This window comes from Tachypleus tridentatus, chromosome 12, assembly GCF_004210375.1.
Source record: "Tachypleus tridentatus isolate NWPU-2018 chromosome 12, ASM421037v1, whole genome shotgun sequence".
Classification (NCBI taxonomy): Eukaryota; Metazoa; Arthropoda; class Merostomata; order Xiphosura; family Limulidae; genus Tachypleus; species Tachypleus tridentatus.
The window spans coordinates 36,954,743-36,973,378 of record NC_134836.1 but is presented as its reverse complement, the minus strand read 5'-3'; the positions used below and the strand labels follow the sequence as shown (position 1 = coordinate 36,973,378).

Below are 18,636 nucleotides of genomic sequence, written 5' to 3'. Positions count from 1 at the left end.
GCACTCCTTAAAATCTTGCAGCTTGATGTACCAACAAAATCATTCTGTAACGCCTTACCATTACCATCCATGCTAATGGATTGGCTGTCACTTCTATAACGCATTCACACCTGGTAATACTTTGCAATATCGCACGGATTTGAATCCGGCTCGCCAGCTTTACCACAGGACCAACATGTGCCCTCATTATTTGCTTGTCCATGTGGTTCAGACCCGGCATGGTTAGGGCGGTCAACTTGCAATCTGAGGATCGCGAGTTCGAATCTCCTCACACCAAACATGCTCGCCTTTTCAGCTGTGAAGGCGTTATTATGTTAGGGTCAATCCCATTATTCGTTGGTAAAAAAGAAGCCCAAGAGTTGGCGTTGGATGGTAATGAATAGCTGCCTTCCCTCTAGTCTTACACAGCTAAATCAGGAACGGCTAGCGCAGATAGCCCTCGTGTAGCTTTGCGAGAAATTCAAAACAAAGAAACAAGCCATGTGACTCAACGCTAAGTTTGAGGGCTTATAACGCTAGCAATCAGGTTTTAATTTCAATGGTGAACAGAACGTAAACAGTGCATTGTGTAGCCTTGCGCTTAAGAAAAAATAAACGAACACAATTTATTCGCTTTGTGCTTTCGAGCAAATGGGCTCTTTATGCTCCGCTTATATATATATATATATAGGATATCAAAACCTAAATTTTAGCGTTATGAGCCCCCAGACTTTTAGCTGGGTAATCGGATGGGGAGATGAGTGAAATCATTCCATGTTTATATTTTTTAAAACTTCGATTTTATATTTAGTTACCTTCCCGTAACAAAATATTTTTTTCGATTAAATCAATTTCGTTTTGACTAGCAACTAAATCTAAATCTTTAAATTTCACATATTACTAAAACTACTCAACTAATTAATGCTGATAAAGATTAATTCTTTTAAAGCTGAACAAAGTTAGTTTGCCAAATTAAATTCCTCTGTGTGTAATGAGTATACGGTAAACAGAAAATTCTATTTATTTGTGTCAATACCGCGAGATGCAGCCTTTTATTACAGGCTGAGTGCATATCCAAGTTACTATTGTTGTTGTGTTTTACTTGTTGTTGTTGTTCGGTGGAAGCTAGTGGAAAAAGTAAACACTTTGAAGTTTAAAATATTTTTTTGTATGGAGGTTAACAACAGCTGCTTATTTAAACGTGTACTAATCTGATTTAATAATTTAGTGATTATATGATTTTTGTAACAGACTGAGGTTATCAAATGTTTAACGTAATAAAGCTTACACTTGGCATTATTTAAAAAAACATTCATAGGTTAAAAATTACACAATTTTATTTTAAAATCCTAAATAATTTACAGTTTTGAATAAAATTATATAAATAACTGCAGAAATTATTGGAAGTAGAAAATTCACTTAATTTCGCATTCGAATGTAATGTAAAATTAAATTATGAGTAAAAACGTATAAGCAAAAGTAGTAAGTAAAGTCTTGATTTAGTGTTTGATTGAATTAAAATACGAAATTTAATTGTTTTTTTTCTATTATCGGTATTTTTTCACTTATACTTAGATATGGAATGATCCTGTGATGAGGCTTCAGATTACAGAGCGGGTTGCAGTACCGCAAAATATTCTCTGCATTGTAAGCTGTGAGTGACACATAAAAGTGACAGCCAATCTCTTAGTGTTAATGGTGGATTGTACGGTTCTGTTGACTGGCGTCTTCACCGATGGCAAGTAATTCCAAATTAGGGAGTGCGTTATATAGCTTTAGCAGTGTTGTCATAAATACAAGTATATTTATTCTTCTTGAAGTACGACTCGCAGAACGACGAATTTTAAAATGAAGTTTTAGGATTAAGAGCTATATCACCTTCACATTACCAAAGTGAATTTATAATTTGTCATGAACCCCCGAACACCATGAACTGATCTCCAATTTACACCTTTAAAATACCAGTAATTTGATAAATCATTTTTATATCATACCTGTTACGTCTTTGAAAACAAGATACAATCAATAGTGTGAAATTATAGAAACCTACATATACTAATCATTAATGAAAGACAATAAACCATGATTTAAGTATGAAGTAGAGAAACGTATTATATTTCTGTAAACAAGAAGTTAAATGTTCATGATTACGATGTTTTCCATAATTGCCCGGATGAAACACAGAAATGATTAAGCGAGTTACTGACTTTCACTTTCTTTAAGAGATGGAAAACAGAAGACTTTCAGGAAAGACAATGTCGTCTTCAGTTAGTAAGATTAATTATTCTTGTCAATTGATCAGGTAATAATTGTGAGTGGACTTGCCTTTTATTACTGATCTAGCGGATACCAATCACTGTTTTATTATATCAGGAACTTTAGAGCTTATTGACGTATATAAGGCAACCTTGGAGCTTCATCATACCTAATTACTTTCCAAACAATCTGATTTCATCCTCATCATACCTAATTACTTTCCAAACAATCTGATTTCATCCTCATCATACCTAATTACTTTCCAAACAATCTGATTTCATCCTCATCATACCTAATTACTTTCCAAACAATCTGATTTCATCCTCATCATACTTAATTACTTTCCAAACAATCTGATTTCATCCTCATCATACTTAATTACTTTCCAAACAATCTGATTTCATCTTCATCATAGTTAATTACTTTCCAAACAATCTGATTTCATCCTCATCATAGTTAATTACTTTCCAAACAATCTGATTTCATCCTCATCATACCTAATTACTTTCCAAACAATCTGATTTCATCCTCATCATACCTAATTACTTTCCAAACAATCTGATTTCATCCTCATCATACCTAATTACTTTCCAAACAATCTGATTTCATCTCTCATCATACCTCTGATTTACTTTCCAAACAATCTGATTTCATCCTCATCATACCTAATTACTTTCCAAACAATCTGATTTCATCTTCATCATACTTAATTACTTTCCAAACAATCTGATTTCATCTTCATCATAGTTAATTACTTTCCAAACAATCTGATTTCATCTTCATCATAGTTAATTACTTTCCAAACAATCTGATTTCATCTTCATCATAGTTAATTACTTTCCAAACAATCTGATTTCATCTTCATCATAGTTAATTACTTTCCAAACAATCTGATTTCATCTTCATCATAGTTAATTACTTTCCAAACAATCTGATTTCATCTTCATCATAGTTAATTACTTTCCAAACAATCTGATTTCATCTTCATCATAGTTAATTACTTTCCAAACAATCTGATTTCATCCTCATCATACCTAATTACTTTCCAAACAATCTGATTTCATCTTCATCATACTTAATTACTTTCCAAACAATCTGATTTCATCTTCATCATAGTTAATTACTTTCCAAACAATCTGATTTCATCTTCATCATAGTTAATTACTTTCCAAACAATCTGATTTCATCTTCATCATACTTAATTACTTTCCAAACAATCTGATTTCATCTTCATCATAGTTAATTACTTTCCAAACAATCTGATTTCATCTTCATCATAGTTAATTACTTTCCAAACAATCTGATTTCATCTTCATCATAGTTAATTACTTTCCAAACAATCTGATTTCATCTTCATCATAGTTAATTACTTTCCAAACAATCTGATTTCATCTTCATCATAGTTAATTACTTTCCAAACAATCTGATTTCATCCTCATCATACCTAATTACTTTCCAAACAATCTGATTTCATCCTCATCATACCTAATTACTTTCCAAACAATCTGATTTCATCCTCATCATACCTAATTACTTTCCAAACAATCTGATTTCATCCTCATCATACCTAATTACTTTCCAAACAATCTGATTTCATCCTCATCATACCTAATTACTTTCCAAACAATCTTATTTCATCTTCATCATACTTAATTACTTTCCAAACAATCTGATTTCATCTTCATCATAGTTAATTACTTTCCAAACAATCTGATTTCATCTTCATCATAGTTAATTACTTTTAAAAAATCAGATTAATGTTTCCCTTTATAAACACGACGCAATCGCTATGTGAATAAACACTGGTTAAATCCTGGACAGAGAATTTAGAAAAGTTGCTCACATGAACTTACAAATGACTTCCCTGCATCAACGAAAAATCTCTCCCTCTCATACTATTTGTTTGTTTTGTTTTTGAATTTCGAACAAAGCTACTCGAGGGCTATCAACACTAACCGTCCCTAATTTAGCAGTGTAAGACTAGAGGGAAAGTAGCTAGTAATCACCACCCACCGCCAACTCTCTGGCTACTCTTAACAATGAATAATAGGATTCAAAGTCATATTATAACGTCTCCACCGCTGAATGATTAATGATTAACCAATCTTATATTGCACATGAAGAAAAGATACCATGGAAACTGAGTAATATGTAACACTTGTTTAGCTATATCACAAAGTGAATTTTAATCATAACTAAGTGCTCTGTTTTGAATGAATTAACTCTAGAATGAAAAACAAAATACTGTCAGAAGCTGGATTAAACCTAATTTTATAGGCAATGAGAATATTAAAACATATTTGCACAAAATATCAACCAACGAAAATATAAACCGATTTTGTTCTACATAAATGTCGTAAAATCATAAAGGTTTTTTGTTTGGTAAAGAAAACTGATAACTCAGTGTTGAACTAGTGCATTTGGTAGTAAACTAGATGAACAAAATTTTGGTCGATAACACTGAAGTTTTTCAAAATATCTGTTGTAGTTTTTTAAGCGGGGCGTCATTTCCAACTTCTCTCAACATTTTATCTTGCTTCAATCTAATATAAAAATGCTTGCTTGCTGAAAGAGGGGTAGTAAAAACCATAGCAAATCATTCTAAAAGATCTCACTGGTGTCTCAAGCTGTGTGCTGCTCAGCGTTGTTATGGAAACGAATGCGTCAATAGTTGCTTAAGAGATCATGCATATCCACGAACAAATAGGATAGAAAATTGTAAAAAGTCTCTAGCCTACTAAAATATAGTGTGAAAAAAGGAACATAATGCCTAGAAAAAAAATCAATCATCCATTTAATACCTTATTAAAATTAATGCATGATTCTATCGAATGCACTCCATAAGTAGAAATACAAAACGTAATCTCTGTTTTTAAAAAAAGGTTATTGGATGTGCCAAAGTGGTGTGTGTAACTTAGTGATTAGCGCATGGAGGTACGTATCTGAGGTACACGGTTCGAGACGTGATGCCAATGAACAGCCTGCATTTCAGCTTTGTGTGCATTATGTAAGTGGCATTGATTCAAAGATCTAGTCAAAGCCGTGATAACAGCGGGTGATGGGTTATCTTCCTTGTAGTCAGTGGGTCAAAATTACAGGTAGCTAACCTCGTCGTTTAATCCGCGTGCACATAGTGTCGTTGAGGGTGAAATTTTGAATGATAGTAAGATGCGAGTTTCAAAACTAATTTTTTGTCGTGAATGGAGTTGTGAATTAACAAAGACATTGACTCATCTCCAAGATATCAATGAAAAAATAAAACAACTTTACAAAAAACAGAAAAGAACTTTTTAAAATTCTTCGATATCCCTTTTCAACGTGAATAAACATGGCGTCTTTGTTACAGAATATTTATTTCACTTAATATATGACGTCTTGATATAAAATCATGACGGTGCAGATAACCTAGTTGCTTTTGAGCCATAAAACACCAAACTAAGCAAAAAAATCATGACACGATTAACGATTCAATATTAAACAAACAATAAATTCTCCGTTCATTACATATTTAGTATCGTAAGAAACTTATGCACAAACACGTTCATGTATACACGCTTACTAGAGTATTATGATTTTTTACAAGCACAAACTGCTTTGAAATCCAAAACTCCATTAATTATGTCCTAATTACATTGACTTTCTTATTTGGCATCTCAGATATTGTAACTTTTAAGGTTTTTTGGGTTTGTTTTTTTTTACATGAGAAAGCAACTCCTTTCCTTTAAAACAAAGCGCTTTCCACGGAAGAAAAGTTGTTTGTTTTTTGAATTAAGCACAAAGCTACACAATGGGTTATCTGTGCTTTGCCCACCACGGGTATTGAAACCCGGTTTGTAGCGTTGTAAGTCCGCAGACATACCGCTGAGCCACTGGGGGACCGGAAAAAAAGTACATACAAAATTTAATGTTTTTAATTCACCTTGGTGAATCTTGCAGCCTTTTTTTGTTTGTCTGTTATGTGTTATTTTTTGTCGTGTTTTACGAATTCGAGCTTCCTACGTTTCTGTTTTCAAGAAGTAATAACATAAAGAAAATGTTCCTCTTGGTCAGAAAATACTGCTTATGTATTCAAGGTCACTGAGCATTAAACATAAATACAGCCTGATTTCTAAAAGAAGTTACTGTACGTCATATGAAAACATGGTGGCTTTGTGCTTTAGAATAATATATATACTTTTGCACATTACCTTAATATTATTTAGTTGTTTCAAAGTGTGTAAGATATTCGTTGTTTGTTCCTGCTTTTATAATGAAAACAAGTAGACCTCGTCAAATATTAACGTATTGCACAGTACTGTACACAATGCACACGGTTATTGCTTCCCTCAATAAAACTAAGTAACTCAGGCATAATCCAAAAATATTTACTCTCATAAGTGTTAAAAGCTATTTTCACTAGTTGTTTCCCAACAAACAAATTTTTTAAATAATTTGAGTTTGTTTATACATATATATATATATATATATATATATATATATATATATACACACACACACACACAAATAGTTTATCATATCTGATTTCTTTTTAATTTTCTAAACATAAGCTAATGACTAATTTTTAATATAGTCATTTCGATTTTTTTTGTTTTTGACCATATAAACTGTTTCTTACATCAGTGGTTTTAGTGTCTCTAAAATTTCAAACGCAAAATATTCTAAATAAATACTGTATTGTTAGATTTTCTTCATACACGACCAACTTACAATAAACTCTACAGTATGTTTCTCATGAAGAGATTATTTAAAGACCAAGGATCCTTCTCCGTATCAGGAGTAAGTTTACGAACTTACAAGGGTACAATTCTGTGATATTTTTAATGCGGTTGAAAGAGCATACAACTTTCCCATTGGTACAGTGGCAAGTCTACAGATTTACACCGTTAAAATCAGGGGGTTCGATTTCCCTAGGTAGACTCAGTGGATACTCCAATGTGACTTTGCTATAAGAACCCCCAAACACACACAAAACGCAGATAACCTAGTGTGTAAACTAGCGTTAAAAATTAATATTTTTTAAATGAAACTCAAATATAACATTTTTCCTATTTTAAATCAACTGTATCATCAATGTTCCTTTTATTTTTATCTTTTAGGAATTTTATTTTGTGAATTATTGAATTTTGAAATGAGTTGCATAAACACCGAATGGTGAAAGGAAAAATAACTATATTAAAATATTTTACTTTAAAAAGAATATTTAAATAACATTCATAAAGTTGTAATCACGTGGATAACAAATTATGGTCAGAGATAACATGCACAATCATAATGATCTGTAAAGAAACTTCCATAATGCTCAACAAACAATCAAGAAAGGTTTGTTTTGAAATATCATAAATGTAGTCTGAATCCCACGCGTCAGATATTCCGTTAACTCTCTTGTGTTTAATAAAAGGTAAGAATATTGTTTTACAGCACTCTATATGGCGCTTATTGTGGAACACCGTTTATTTATTTTAAGTGGTCACATCAAAGTTTAAATCAATCCATACCATGATTAGCAAATTAGTTGCCTTTATTCTCACAGCTTGAGGCCTGGTGGTTAGGGCCTCCGATTCGCTTTCTGTGGGTTGTGTATTCAAATTTCATCACCGAAAGTGACGGCCATTTCATTTATGGCGGCATTGTAGTGTGATTGTCAATCTTACTTTTCGTTGGTAGAGAGTAGCTCACGAGGCTGGCGAAAGGTAGTATTGACGCTCTCTATTCTATCACTTCTAAAGTAGAGAATGATTATCGCAGAGAGCTCTCGAGCAGGCTTGCAAGAAATTTAACAAACACAATCTCACAACATGTTCAAAATAATCAGCACCATTATTAATTAATAAGATACGTTGATTGTTACTGTTCATATGACAGTTAAGACAATGTCTGCTGATATTATAATACAAAAATAACATACGTATGCTGATGGAAGAGGTGAGATCTGGTATTTGTTTTAATATCAGCACTCGGAAACTCGATTAGCACAGAGGAAATTCGTACGTTCAACGTGATTTTACCTGGAGAGGAGTATATAAGTAAAACTACACCAATGATACAATATAACACGAATGCATCTTTATGAAAAACATTGTCAATGCTCAAACATGAATTATAATGTTGTCACTCTAACGCATACGATCACCTATGTCTAATTTTTAATTAGTAACTACTTTTCTTACAGTACCCAGCATGGCCAGATGGTTGTGGCGCTCGATTCGTAATCTGAGGGTCACCAGTTCAAATCACCGTCACATCATGCATGCTCGCCTTTTCAGCCGTGCAAGCGTTATAATGTGACGGTCAATCCCACCATTCGTTGATAAAAAAATAGCCCAAGAGTTGGCTGTGGGTTGTGATGACTAGTTTTCCATCTAGTCTTAAACTGTTAAATTAGAAACGGCTAGCGCAGATAACCCTCGTGTAGCTTTGCAAGAAATTCAAACAAATAAGCAAACGTTTCTTATAACTTATTCTACTTTTCAGTTGCTAATATGCTAGCTCCTTTAGAAGAGGGCTAAAAAGGACTATTTCTTCGATAGTAGTGATTAGGATTCGCTATCCACTCAAATGTAACTTGGCCGTCTCACTAAAGCCTGATGAAAAACTACTGTATTGTTTGTTTGTTTATTTTGGAATTACTCGAGGGCTATCTGTGCTAGAGGTCCCTAATTTAGCAGGGTAAGACTAGAGGGAAGGTAGGTAGTCATCACCACTCACCGCCAACTCTTGGGCTACTCTTTTACCAACGAATAGTGGAATTGACCGTCACATTATAACGACCCGACAGCTGAAAGGGCGAGCATATTTGGCGCGACAGGGATGCGAACCCGCGACACTCATATTACGAGTCGCACGCCTTAACACACTGGGCCATGCCGGGCCACTATTACAGTAACTTGAGTTTTAGGTTTCAATAATGATAATTTATAATTTTAGTCAGTCTACAATTTCTGAACACACCTACTCCTTTTAACCTAGTTTCAACCAATCATTACCACCAAATTTATCTTGACGAATCTCAAAAGCACCAGATTTGACATATTTGAACCTGATTTTCATACTAATAAATACACTAACATCCTACTTTCCACTTCTAGAAATGAATAACCTCAGGAAATGCCGAAACAAATAAATATTAAGCAAGATTTCATCTAGCTCATCTTTTCCAAAGAAAAATGGATCAAAGAGAAAAGAGTCCACATTATTATTGACATTTCAATGGCCTATCTACAAAAAACAACTCACTAGTAAACGCTGATAGAATAAAGAAGAAGAATTCTAGTGCAAACACAACCAAAAATATTGAACAACCACTAGATGGAAAATAATACAATCATGAAGCTGTAATGAGATAAGAAGATGAGGACCTTTGCGTTGAAGCCCGGCATAGCGAGGTGGTTAAGGTACTCGAATCGTAATTTGAGAGTTGCAGTTGCGAATCTCCGTCACACCAAAAATGTTCTTCCTTTCAGCCGTGGTGGCGTTATAATTTGACGGTCAATACCACTATTCGTTGATAAAAGAGTAGCCCAAGAGATGGCGGTGGGTGGTGATGACTAGTTACCTTCCCTCTAGTCTTACATTGCTAAATTAGGGACGGCTAGCGCAGATAACCCTCATATAGCTTTGCGCGAAATTCAAAAACAATCCAATCCAATATTTTGCGTTGAATGTGTCGATTAATACTCAACGAAGAAATCAGAGTGGGTTCGGTGTTCGAGTTGTCATAAGCTACTTTAAAAAACTTACCTCATGTATGTGATTATATGTTATATCTGTGGGAAAAAAAAAGCTTCATGTACAAAAAGCAAGACAAGTGGCGTCTGACCTGTATCAGGTGAAACATTGTAACCCAAGGTGAAGGTGAGATGTTTACCAGTTGTTTGCTTTTTCGTGTGTTTTCTTTAGCTTTATCATACGTTTCGTTTAAAAGAATAGTTTTTAATATAAAAATTAAGATTGAGATTGTGGGAAAATTATAACTTTTAAAAGACGCTGTATATCTTTGCTTTTTTTCTAAAAGTAGGTCGCCTCTCCCAAGTCTATACAAAATTAGTTAAAATTAATATTCAACAAATATTGAGAATTTGTTAAAATAATTAACAACGAAGTAAATCTCACTGCTTTCTGAATATCCACATATTCAACGAAGTAAATCTCACTGCTTTCTGAATATCCACATATTCAACGAAGTAAATCTCACTGCTTTCTGAATATCCACATATTCAACGAAGTAAATCTCACTGATTTCTGAATATCCACATATTCAACGTCATGCCAGGAAAATTATGCCCAAGTCATCTTTACAAAAATCTTTTTAACTCCAAAAGTGGTTCTGAAACGTTTATTCATTTAAACCAGTCTTGAGAGAAAAAGTTCACGTAATGCATTTAACACGAATGAAATAAAACTGTCTAAGTATAACAGAGATCTTGAAAGAAACGAGCTAATGTATCAGTAACGTTAACGTGTCGATGCACACTGTATAACTTCGATACAGCAACACAAACATTGCAAAATCTGTTTCAAAACCAACATCAAGAGTCAGTGACCACGAGCCTGCTGGAAGCAACACAGATAACATAAGAGCTTGACGTAGTTTCTGTTCTAGAATGGAATTACCTTCTCCTTTCAGGGAAAATTATTCACTGTTTATGGATCAACAGTTAGAACACACTGTCATTATCAATACAGAACGCGTTTCTTTAGCACTGGAAAGTCTTCAGAATTTTCAAATAAAACAGCCGCGACCTTGTCTGATATTTATACTAACGCTTGGAAGTAAAGTAATTGGATTCACACACTTTTTAAGTTACTTTTTTATCAAAAGTGAAAATCATTTAACTTGTTCGTGGTGTTACACACCCGATTACATTGTTGTCTATATGTTGTATTTCGTGCAGAGCTTTACGAGGGGTGTCAAAATTAGCAGTACTTAATTTAGAAGTGATATAATAGCGGGAAGACAGCTTTTCAACACGACCCACTGCCGACTCTTGAATAAATTTGTTTTAGAACAAAGCCACATTGAAATACCTACCGTTTCCGCCGTGAGAAATGAACCCCGAATTTTAGTGTTGCAAGTCTACAAAATTACGGCTCTCCCAAGAAGGGAAAAGACATGGGCTACTCTAATTGAATTCCCCTTGGTAGACACAGCAGGTAGCCGCCCCCGATTAGTACAACGGTATGTCTACAGACTTAAACCGTTAGAAACTGGGTTTTGATACCCGTGGTGGGCAGAGCACAGATAGCTCATTTTAGCTTTATGCTTAATTTGAAAGAGACCACGAACAACAAACCAACATCGGAAAAGACAAATAAATTCTGAAACGAGATTCAGTTCCACGTCCGAGCACCGTAACAGGCCAATTACTATTTTGTAACTGTGTGTAAATGATCCTCAGATTGAAGTAAACGTCTCATAATGCCTTAAAAACAAATGCAAATTGAAAATTACTCCACTGACTATTACGCTCATCACTTTGAATCTAAAAAAAGAACTCATATTTAGTGTAGTATAAAGATTGTTTGTCAGGCTGTTTTACCAAGTATTTTTTGCTAAATCTCTCTGAAAATGGTTAATGCTACATATGTTACACAAAAAGAGAATGATTTTCAGTGTTCAAAATCTTTAGTCTTTTTATTTTTACAATGGAAATAAAACACGTTGTTAAACTTGTTTGTCAGGCTAAGAATTGTAATAAATTTTACTTTGATTAAATTATCGTAAAAGAATCAGTAGAATTTAACGAACACCTTAAGAACAAACAAACGTAGTTGAGGTAGTTAAAACGAACACTGGTAGATAGACAAACGTATAGACTGTCTATGAAAATAGGCAGAAAGAAAACAAAAGTTCACACGAGTATGTACGTTAACAACAACAAGATATAGACGAAGAATGAGCACAAAAACATAGGTAAAAATGGTAATTAAAAATAAATATACAGAAAAGCTAACAACAAAAATGGAATACTGATCATCTGTGAGCAGGTCAAAATCATGTACATATTTGGATACGTATTAACAAAAAGAATTGGTTTGATTTGATTTTTTGAAATTTGCGCAAAGCTACACGAGAGATATCTGCACTAGCCATCCCTAATTTAGTAGTTTAAGATCAGAGGGAAGGCAGCTGGTCATCACTACTCACCGTCAATTCTTGGGCTACTCTTTTACTAATGAATAGCGAGATTGACTGTCACATTATAACGCCCTATGGCTAAAAGAGCGAGCATGTTTAGTTCGACGGGTATTCGAACCCGCGACCCTCAGATTACGATTCGAACGCCTCAACCCACCTGGCCATGCCGGGCTGTTTAATAGAAAGAGAAATACACAAAGCAGGACGAAAATGTGTCAAAGCAAAACGTAAATATATTCAATATCTTTAAATAAAGCTAAAACGAGAGAATAAGTACACATTGCCAGACTGATATACGCTAACTACCAAAGGAAATAAAGAGAATTTATGCAGCTAAAGAGATATATGTTGTAATGGATTTGCTGTCATGCATTTATTTCAATACTTTCGTTTGTTCCAGTTTTATGCATGTGACACATATTGTTCGATGTGTATTGTGCAAGTCTAGCCTTTTCACTAAATTTGTAGAAGATTTTCGAGAGCAATAATTAACAATATGTGGTGTACGAAAATACTATCGTGTCTTCGAACACTGTTGAACGTTCTAGAATCTCGCGTGATTGATATAAAAGCTAGCCGAGAGACAGTAATACAATATTTTTGGTTAGCTACAGTGAAGTTTACCATAACCCTCGGAAGCTATAACTGTGGTTAACGTTTATTAATTGGAAAACTACAGAATTTGACCAGTAACGTTTAAAAATTTAGAACAATACAAACCGTTAAATTTCAAAAAATTAATTTCGGTCGTTACTATTTCTACGAAGACATTAGATAGCTGTCTTCCTCTGTGAAAAGTAATAGTGTAAACTGCGTTAAACCAGCCAAGTATTAGAACTAGTTAGAATTTTCGGCATGTGAAGTATATTAACATAATTTGCGCCTCGTGGATCTGGACCGTCATTAAAATATTAAGTTCCAGACCAGATAGAAGATAAGATATTGTTTGTAAAATCTTTGTATATAAATAATTGTTTGTATTAATAACATATTATAAACTGAATTGTTTTTGTACTTTTTGTATATTGAAATATATTTGTGTTAAGAAAGAAAAATGTACGTATCAATTTCGCAGGCAAATATCATAAAGTTGATACACATCGAAATTCAACTAACTTCTAAATTAAAATGTTCAGCTATTTAAACTCGTAAAATGGAACCCACGTAGCATAATAAATCGGAGATTCATCCAAAATAAATTATAATACATAACAATACATATATTTAAATTGTAAATTTTTCTGTGTTTATATAAGACAACGGTTTGTGATTCTCGCACAAAGCTAATCCAGGGCTGTCTGCTCTCGTTGTCAGTACTTTTGAAGTAATAGACTAGTTAACACCACCTACTGTCAAGTTTTGACAATATTTGAGCTTGAACTTTATTTGCACAAGTCACCTATCATCCAAAACTGAAGCGCGATTTGGTATTTGTATTTGCAAGAATGAGTTGCGAAACACAGAACATATAATAACCAATCCGGCACAATAGCGACAAGACTGGACTTGGCCAAAATCGACGAATAATCCATAAAGCCAAACATATTTATATATATAATTCTAGTGCCGTAAAAAAAAAAAAAAAACTGACCCTTCCCATAAAAATTAATGAACCCCTAATCTACTGCCTATAATTTTAGCTATGATTCTCGCTTATTCGAGTCTCCCACAAATGTATGGACATACTCACGTCATTGTATAAATCAAAGCCGTCTGTTATGAGTGTCCAACGTGAAAGAAAAAAATTGTTCTTATCGTTGTTTATTAACTCATAACGAATATTGTTTGCTGTTATAGCACTCACAGGCGTGGGGATATTCCATCTATCAAACATTATCTAAACGCAAATGTCGAACCATGTAGTAGTTACGAAAGAGCAGATTAAGAGTTAGGAACTGAGTGTTTTAACCCAAGGGCCTGGCGTGGCTAGGTGTTTAGGGTGCTTGACTCACAATATGAGGGTCATGGGTTATACTATCCGCCCCCATAAAACATGCTCGTTATTTCAGCCATGGGACGTTATAATGTTTAGTTAATCCCACTATTGGTTGGTAAAAGAGTAGCACAAGCGTTGACAAGAAGTGGTAGAAATGACTAGTTGCCTTCTATCTAATATTTTTCTGCTAACTTATGAACAGCTGACGCAGATAGCCCTCGTGTAGCTTTGCGTAAAATTCAAAACAAACCAAATCTTTGACCCAAGACGCCTCAACGCATGCTGACTTTTGCTGTATACAACCAATTGTGGGAAGACAGTTACCCCTAACATTTTGACATAAAAGACAGTTTATATGTTGGCTTATTTCAGCTGTAATGTTATGCAAAAACATATCTACAGACAAATAGCTCCCCGCTAGCACAGCGGTATTTCTACTGATTTACAACGCTAAAATTAGGGATCCGATTTCCCCTCGGTGGGCTCAGCAGATAGCCCGAAATGGCTTTGCTATGAGAAAACACACAAATAAACAATTTAGAAAATAAGCAGAGAAATAAATTTAAGTTTGAGTTTAAGGCAAACAGATATATGATAAACGTCAACAGGTTGTTAGAGCTAAACTGAAAAGCAAATAATAAACACTGATAAATAAGCAAAACTATCAAAAAAGAACAACTTTAAAACTGCGTCCTCGAAACCGTGTTTCAGTTTAAAATGTATAACATTAACGAAATTAATGATTACGCTAAAGCAAGCATAACCTGTTTACGATAAGATTAAAATGTAGTATTTCATGAGGTAGTGCTTGCTTTTGAATATCATACACGTGCAAAGCTACACGAGGGCTAACTGCGTTAGTCGTTCCTAATTTAGCAGTGTAAGGCTATAGGGAAGGCAGCTAGTCATCACCACCTATCGCCAACTCTTGGGTAACTCTTTTACCAACAAATAGTGGGATTAGCCGTCACATTATAACGCCCCAAGACGGGGATTCGAACCTGCGACCCTCAGTGCCTTAACCACCTGGCAATACTGGGCCTTCATTAGATTTATGACTAAGAGAAATTTAAAACATACACAAAACAGTCAAAACCTCTTCCAGCATGCGTTACAAGGCCTAGAACTTCTAAACTTCTGCTCTAATTTAGAACATGTAACCCATCAGCATTTAGCGATTTAGATACTACTTTAAAAAGAATTGGTTTGTTTTGGATTTCTCGCAAAGCTACATGAAGGCTATCTGCGCTGGCCGACCCTAATGATGTAGTGCAAGACTAGTAACTACTCATCATCACACATACTCTTTTACCAAAGAATAGTAGGATTGACCGTCACATTATATCGCCCCCACGGCTGAAAGGGCCAAGCGTATTTGATGTGACGGGGATTCGAACTCGCGACCCTCGAATTACGAGTCGAGTGCCATTTCGGGCCATGTGGGAGCGACGCCAACATAATACATTCAAATGTTTCCGTTATAAGGTTCATCTCACAATTACTTTCGTGGTCATTGAGCGAGAAAAATACAATTTGATAAATCAGTTGACACAGAAATTGTTAGTTGTGCGAGTAAATTATGAACAGTAAAAGACATTTATCATTATTTGTTTCTGCCTTCTGCAAAAATTGTTTTGTAAGTGAAGCACATTGACAGAGTTGAATTTGCTGTATTTTTCAGTATATAAGACGGACTTTTTTTCCCAAAAAAGGGGATATCAAAACCCCCTGCCTCCTATACAGCGAAGGTCAAAATTTTTATGCCTCTACTACTTTTGAATTATTCTAAAAAATAATAAAAGATTATGCTGATATTGGACAAATAAATAAAATATAACTGTGAAAAAAATTTTCCGTGAAGATAGCCTTGAAAATAGGGGTGCATCTTATACACCGAGAAATACGGTAATTGTCACACTCACGTTGTATGATTACAGCTATCGAGAAATAAAAACATGTGACAATCGCACGGTTAACACTTGTTTTTGTGTACCATAACAGGTTCCTTTTAAAGCATTACTTAAACTTAACTAATTATGTAGTTGTAATAAATCTTTACCAGGGAGATGGTTGCAGTAAAGTTTACAGATTAAACAGTTACAATAAAGCTGTGCCACGCAAATGATTGCAGTAATGGTTTACGAACTATCCAGTTGTAGCAATGGTTTACTAATAGTGCAGATGCGCCAACAGCCCGACATACTCTCTATTGAGACGTTATAAGGTGAACGTCAATCTCACTATTCGTTGATACAAGAGTAGCCCAAGAGTTGGCGGTGGGTGGTGTTGACAACCTGCCCTCCTTCTTGCTTGGCACTTAGGTATGGCTACCTGGACAACCACCGATGATGCAATAGCGTCTAAAGCACCTAAACAGTCGTAAGAGCCCTCGGGAATTGAAAATAACGTTACATCTAGTTTTACCATTTATGAAAGTGTGGTAAAGATTTACTGCGACTGTAGCTGGAATAAGACCTTAACAAATATGTATTTGTTGTAAAATTTTATTGCAAATAGTGTTTCAGTAACGGCTTACTAAGAAGGTAGTTGCGATAAAACGTCGTCAAAGACGTAGTTGGAGGAAAACTTTATCAAGGATGTAGCTTTATCAAAGGAATTGAGTTCATGTACGTAGAAACAATGCGAATAAAGATCATTAAACCGCAAAGTCATTACAAAATATATTGTTTGTTTTTGCTTTTCTCTTAGCAGGAATTATCATAGTACCTACGTAAATAGCTTAATATGAGATACTTTAAAACTCAAAACAGATGTGCTTGAAAATGTGCCGAGGCTATCAGATCATAAAGGTGCTTACTGAAATAATTCGTTTATATATGTATACAAAGAAAAACTTTTATAGTATATTCATGCAATCTTGTCAAAGAAACGTGTTTTAAACTTTACGTCTAAATCAGGCATTTTTCCAACATGAAAATTCAAAGTAACACAATTTTTTTGTCCTAAGTTTAATACCAAAACGTATTCAGTTTACAAATATGCGTTTATCATTACACTCTTTCGTACAGTTGCTCACCGTGTTCAGTCCTCAGCAATTTGATGTAGTATTGACAACGTTCGTATCCGCTTTTAGCCTGACTGTTGTTACTGTATTCCTAACCTTAATTTCCAAAGTAGAACTCTTTCGTATTTATAATTAGTCCATTAATTTAAACTAAAAATATGAAACATTTAAAAATCATCATAAATAAACATTTGTCATGTTCTATTTTAAATAAAATGTCAGATTATCTTGTTAAATACAGATCTCATTAAAATTTATAAACGAAAATATCGTTATGAACAAGGGTATAGACATGCTGAAACAATGCACTTTAATCATTAGGCGCAAGAAAGCGTATGAAATTAGCTATTTATTTCTGAATTGTGTAAGTAAGTTAGTTTGATAAAAAGTTAATATTATTCTTTTTACACATTACACACAAGTAATAAGGAAATGCGAATTGAAATAAACGTCATGTAGAATTAATATAACTTTTATTTTTATAAAAATGTAATACTTACATTTGGTCTCTTCACCACAAAACACTGATCGAAATATTACTGCAACCAATAAAGTTAAAAGAGTTCCACGTGCATCTCTTCTTGCCATGGTGAGATAAACTTTGTTATTTATATCAAAATCACGCAATTTAAAGTTTTAATTTTAGCAATTTCGAGGAACTTAGAATTTTCCAAAAACAAAATAAAATTTCTAGAACCAGTGGTTTTGTCAACTACCAACTTTCAATAAAAACAAAGAAATATTAATTATATTTAATTATCTGTTTAACTTTACTGATTGTAATCGGAAATGTAACTACTGGCACCTTTCAAAAACAAATCATCAACTGAACTTCGCACAACTCCGTCTGGGTATTTATTACTGGCGAAATGCCAAGTCGTGAGTTTGCAGCGACATCTAATGGATGGAAGTTTCTCAAATGCTTTTTGTTGTTCTTATTTGTTTTACAGTTTAATGTTGTTGGTTTTTTTTCATATAATGAAACTTATTTACATCAGAATAAGTCTGAAATGAGGTTCCACTGATAAAAACAACCTATGACAATACTTATAATTCAAAATATACTCTACGAAAAACAAAAATTACTCATAAAGAAATAGAATTCAAAATAGCGTGTTTTATTCTCATTTTCTTTCTCTTTATTACAAATCTCACTGTTTTCAACATATTTATAATAGTACAGAAAGCCAATTTTTTATTCATTTAGAATTAATAACAAAAAAGTATTTTTTTCAAAAGTTGGGACCATTTTAGCAAAACCCCATTATTTGGGTTTAATTAAATGTTCTTTCGTTGCGTGTCTAC

General features: G+C 33.9%; 1 protein-coding gene across 3 annotated transcripts in view; it reads right to left on the bottom strand.

The window, feature by feature from the left end:
* Window positions 1-18,124, bottom strand: part of LOC143235859 (protein turtle-like) — a 119,300-nt gene extending 101,176 nt beyond the window's left edge. For all 3 annotated transcript variants that reach the window (XR_013019403.1, XM_076474102.1, XM_076474103.1), the window contains exon 1: window positions 17,832-18,124. Coding sequence is in view for 2 of the 3 variants with exons in the window: in XM_076474102.1 (XP_076330217.1) it covers window positions 17,832-17,919 (88 nt within the window). In the remaining variant the exon portion in view is untranslated. The remainder of the gene's footprint in view (window positions 1-17,831) is intronic.
* Window positions 18,125-18,636: the final 512 nt, after the last annotated feature.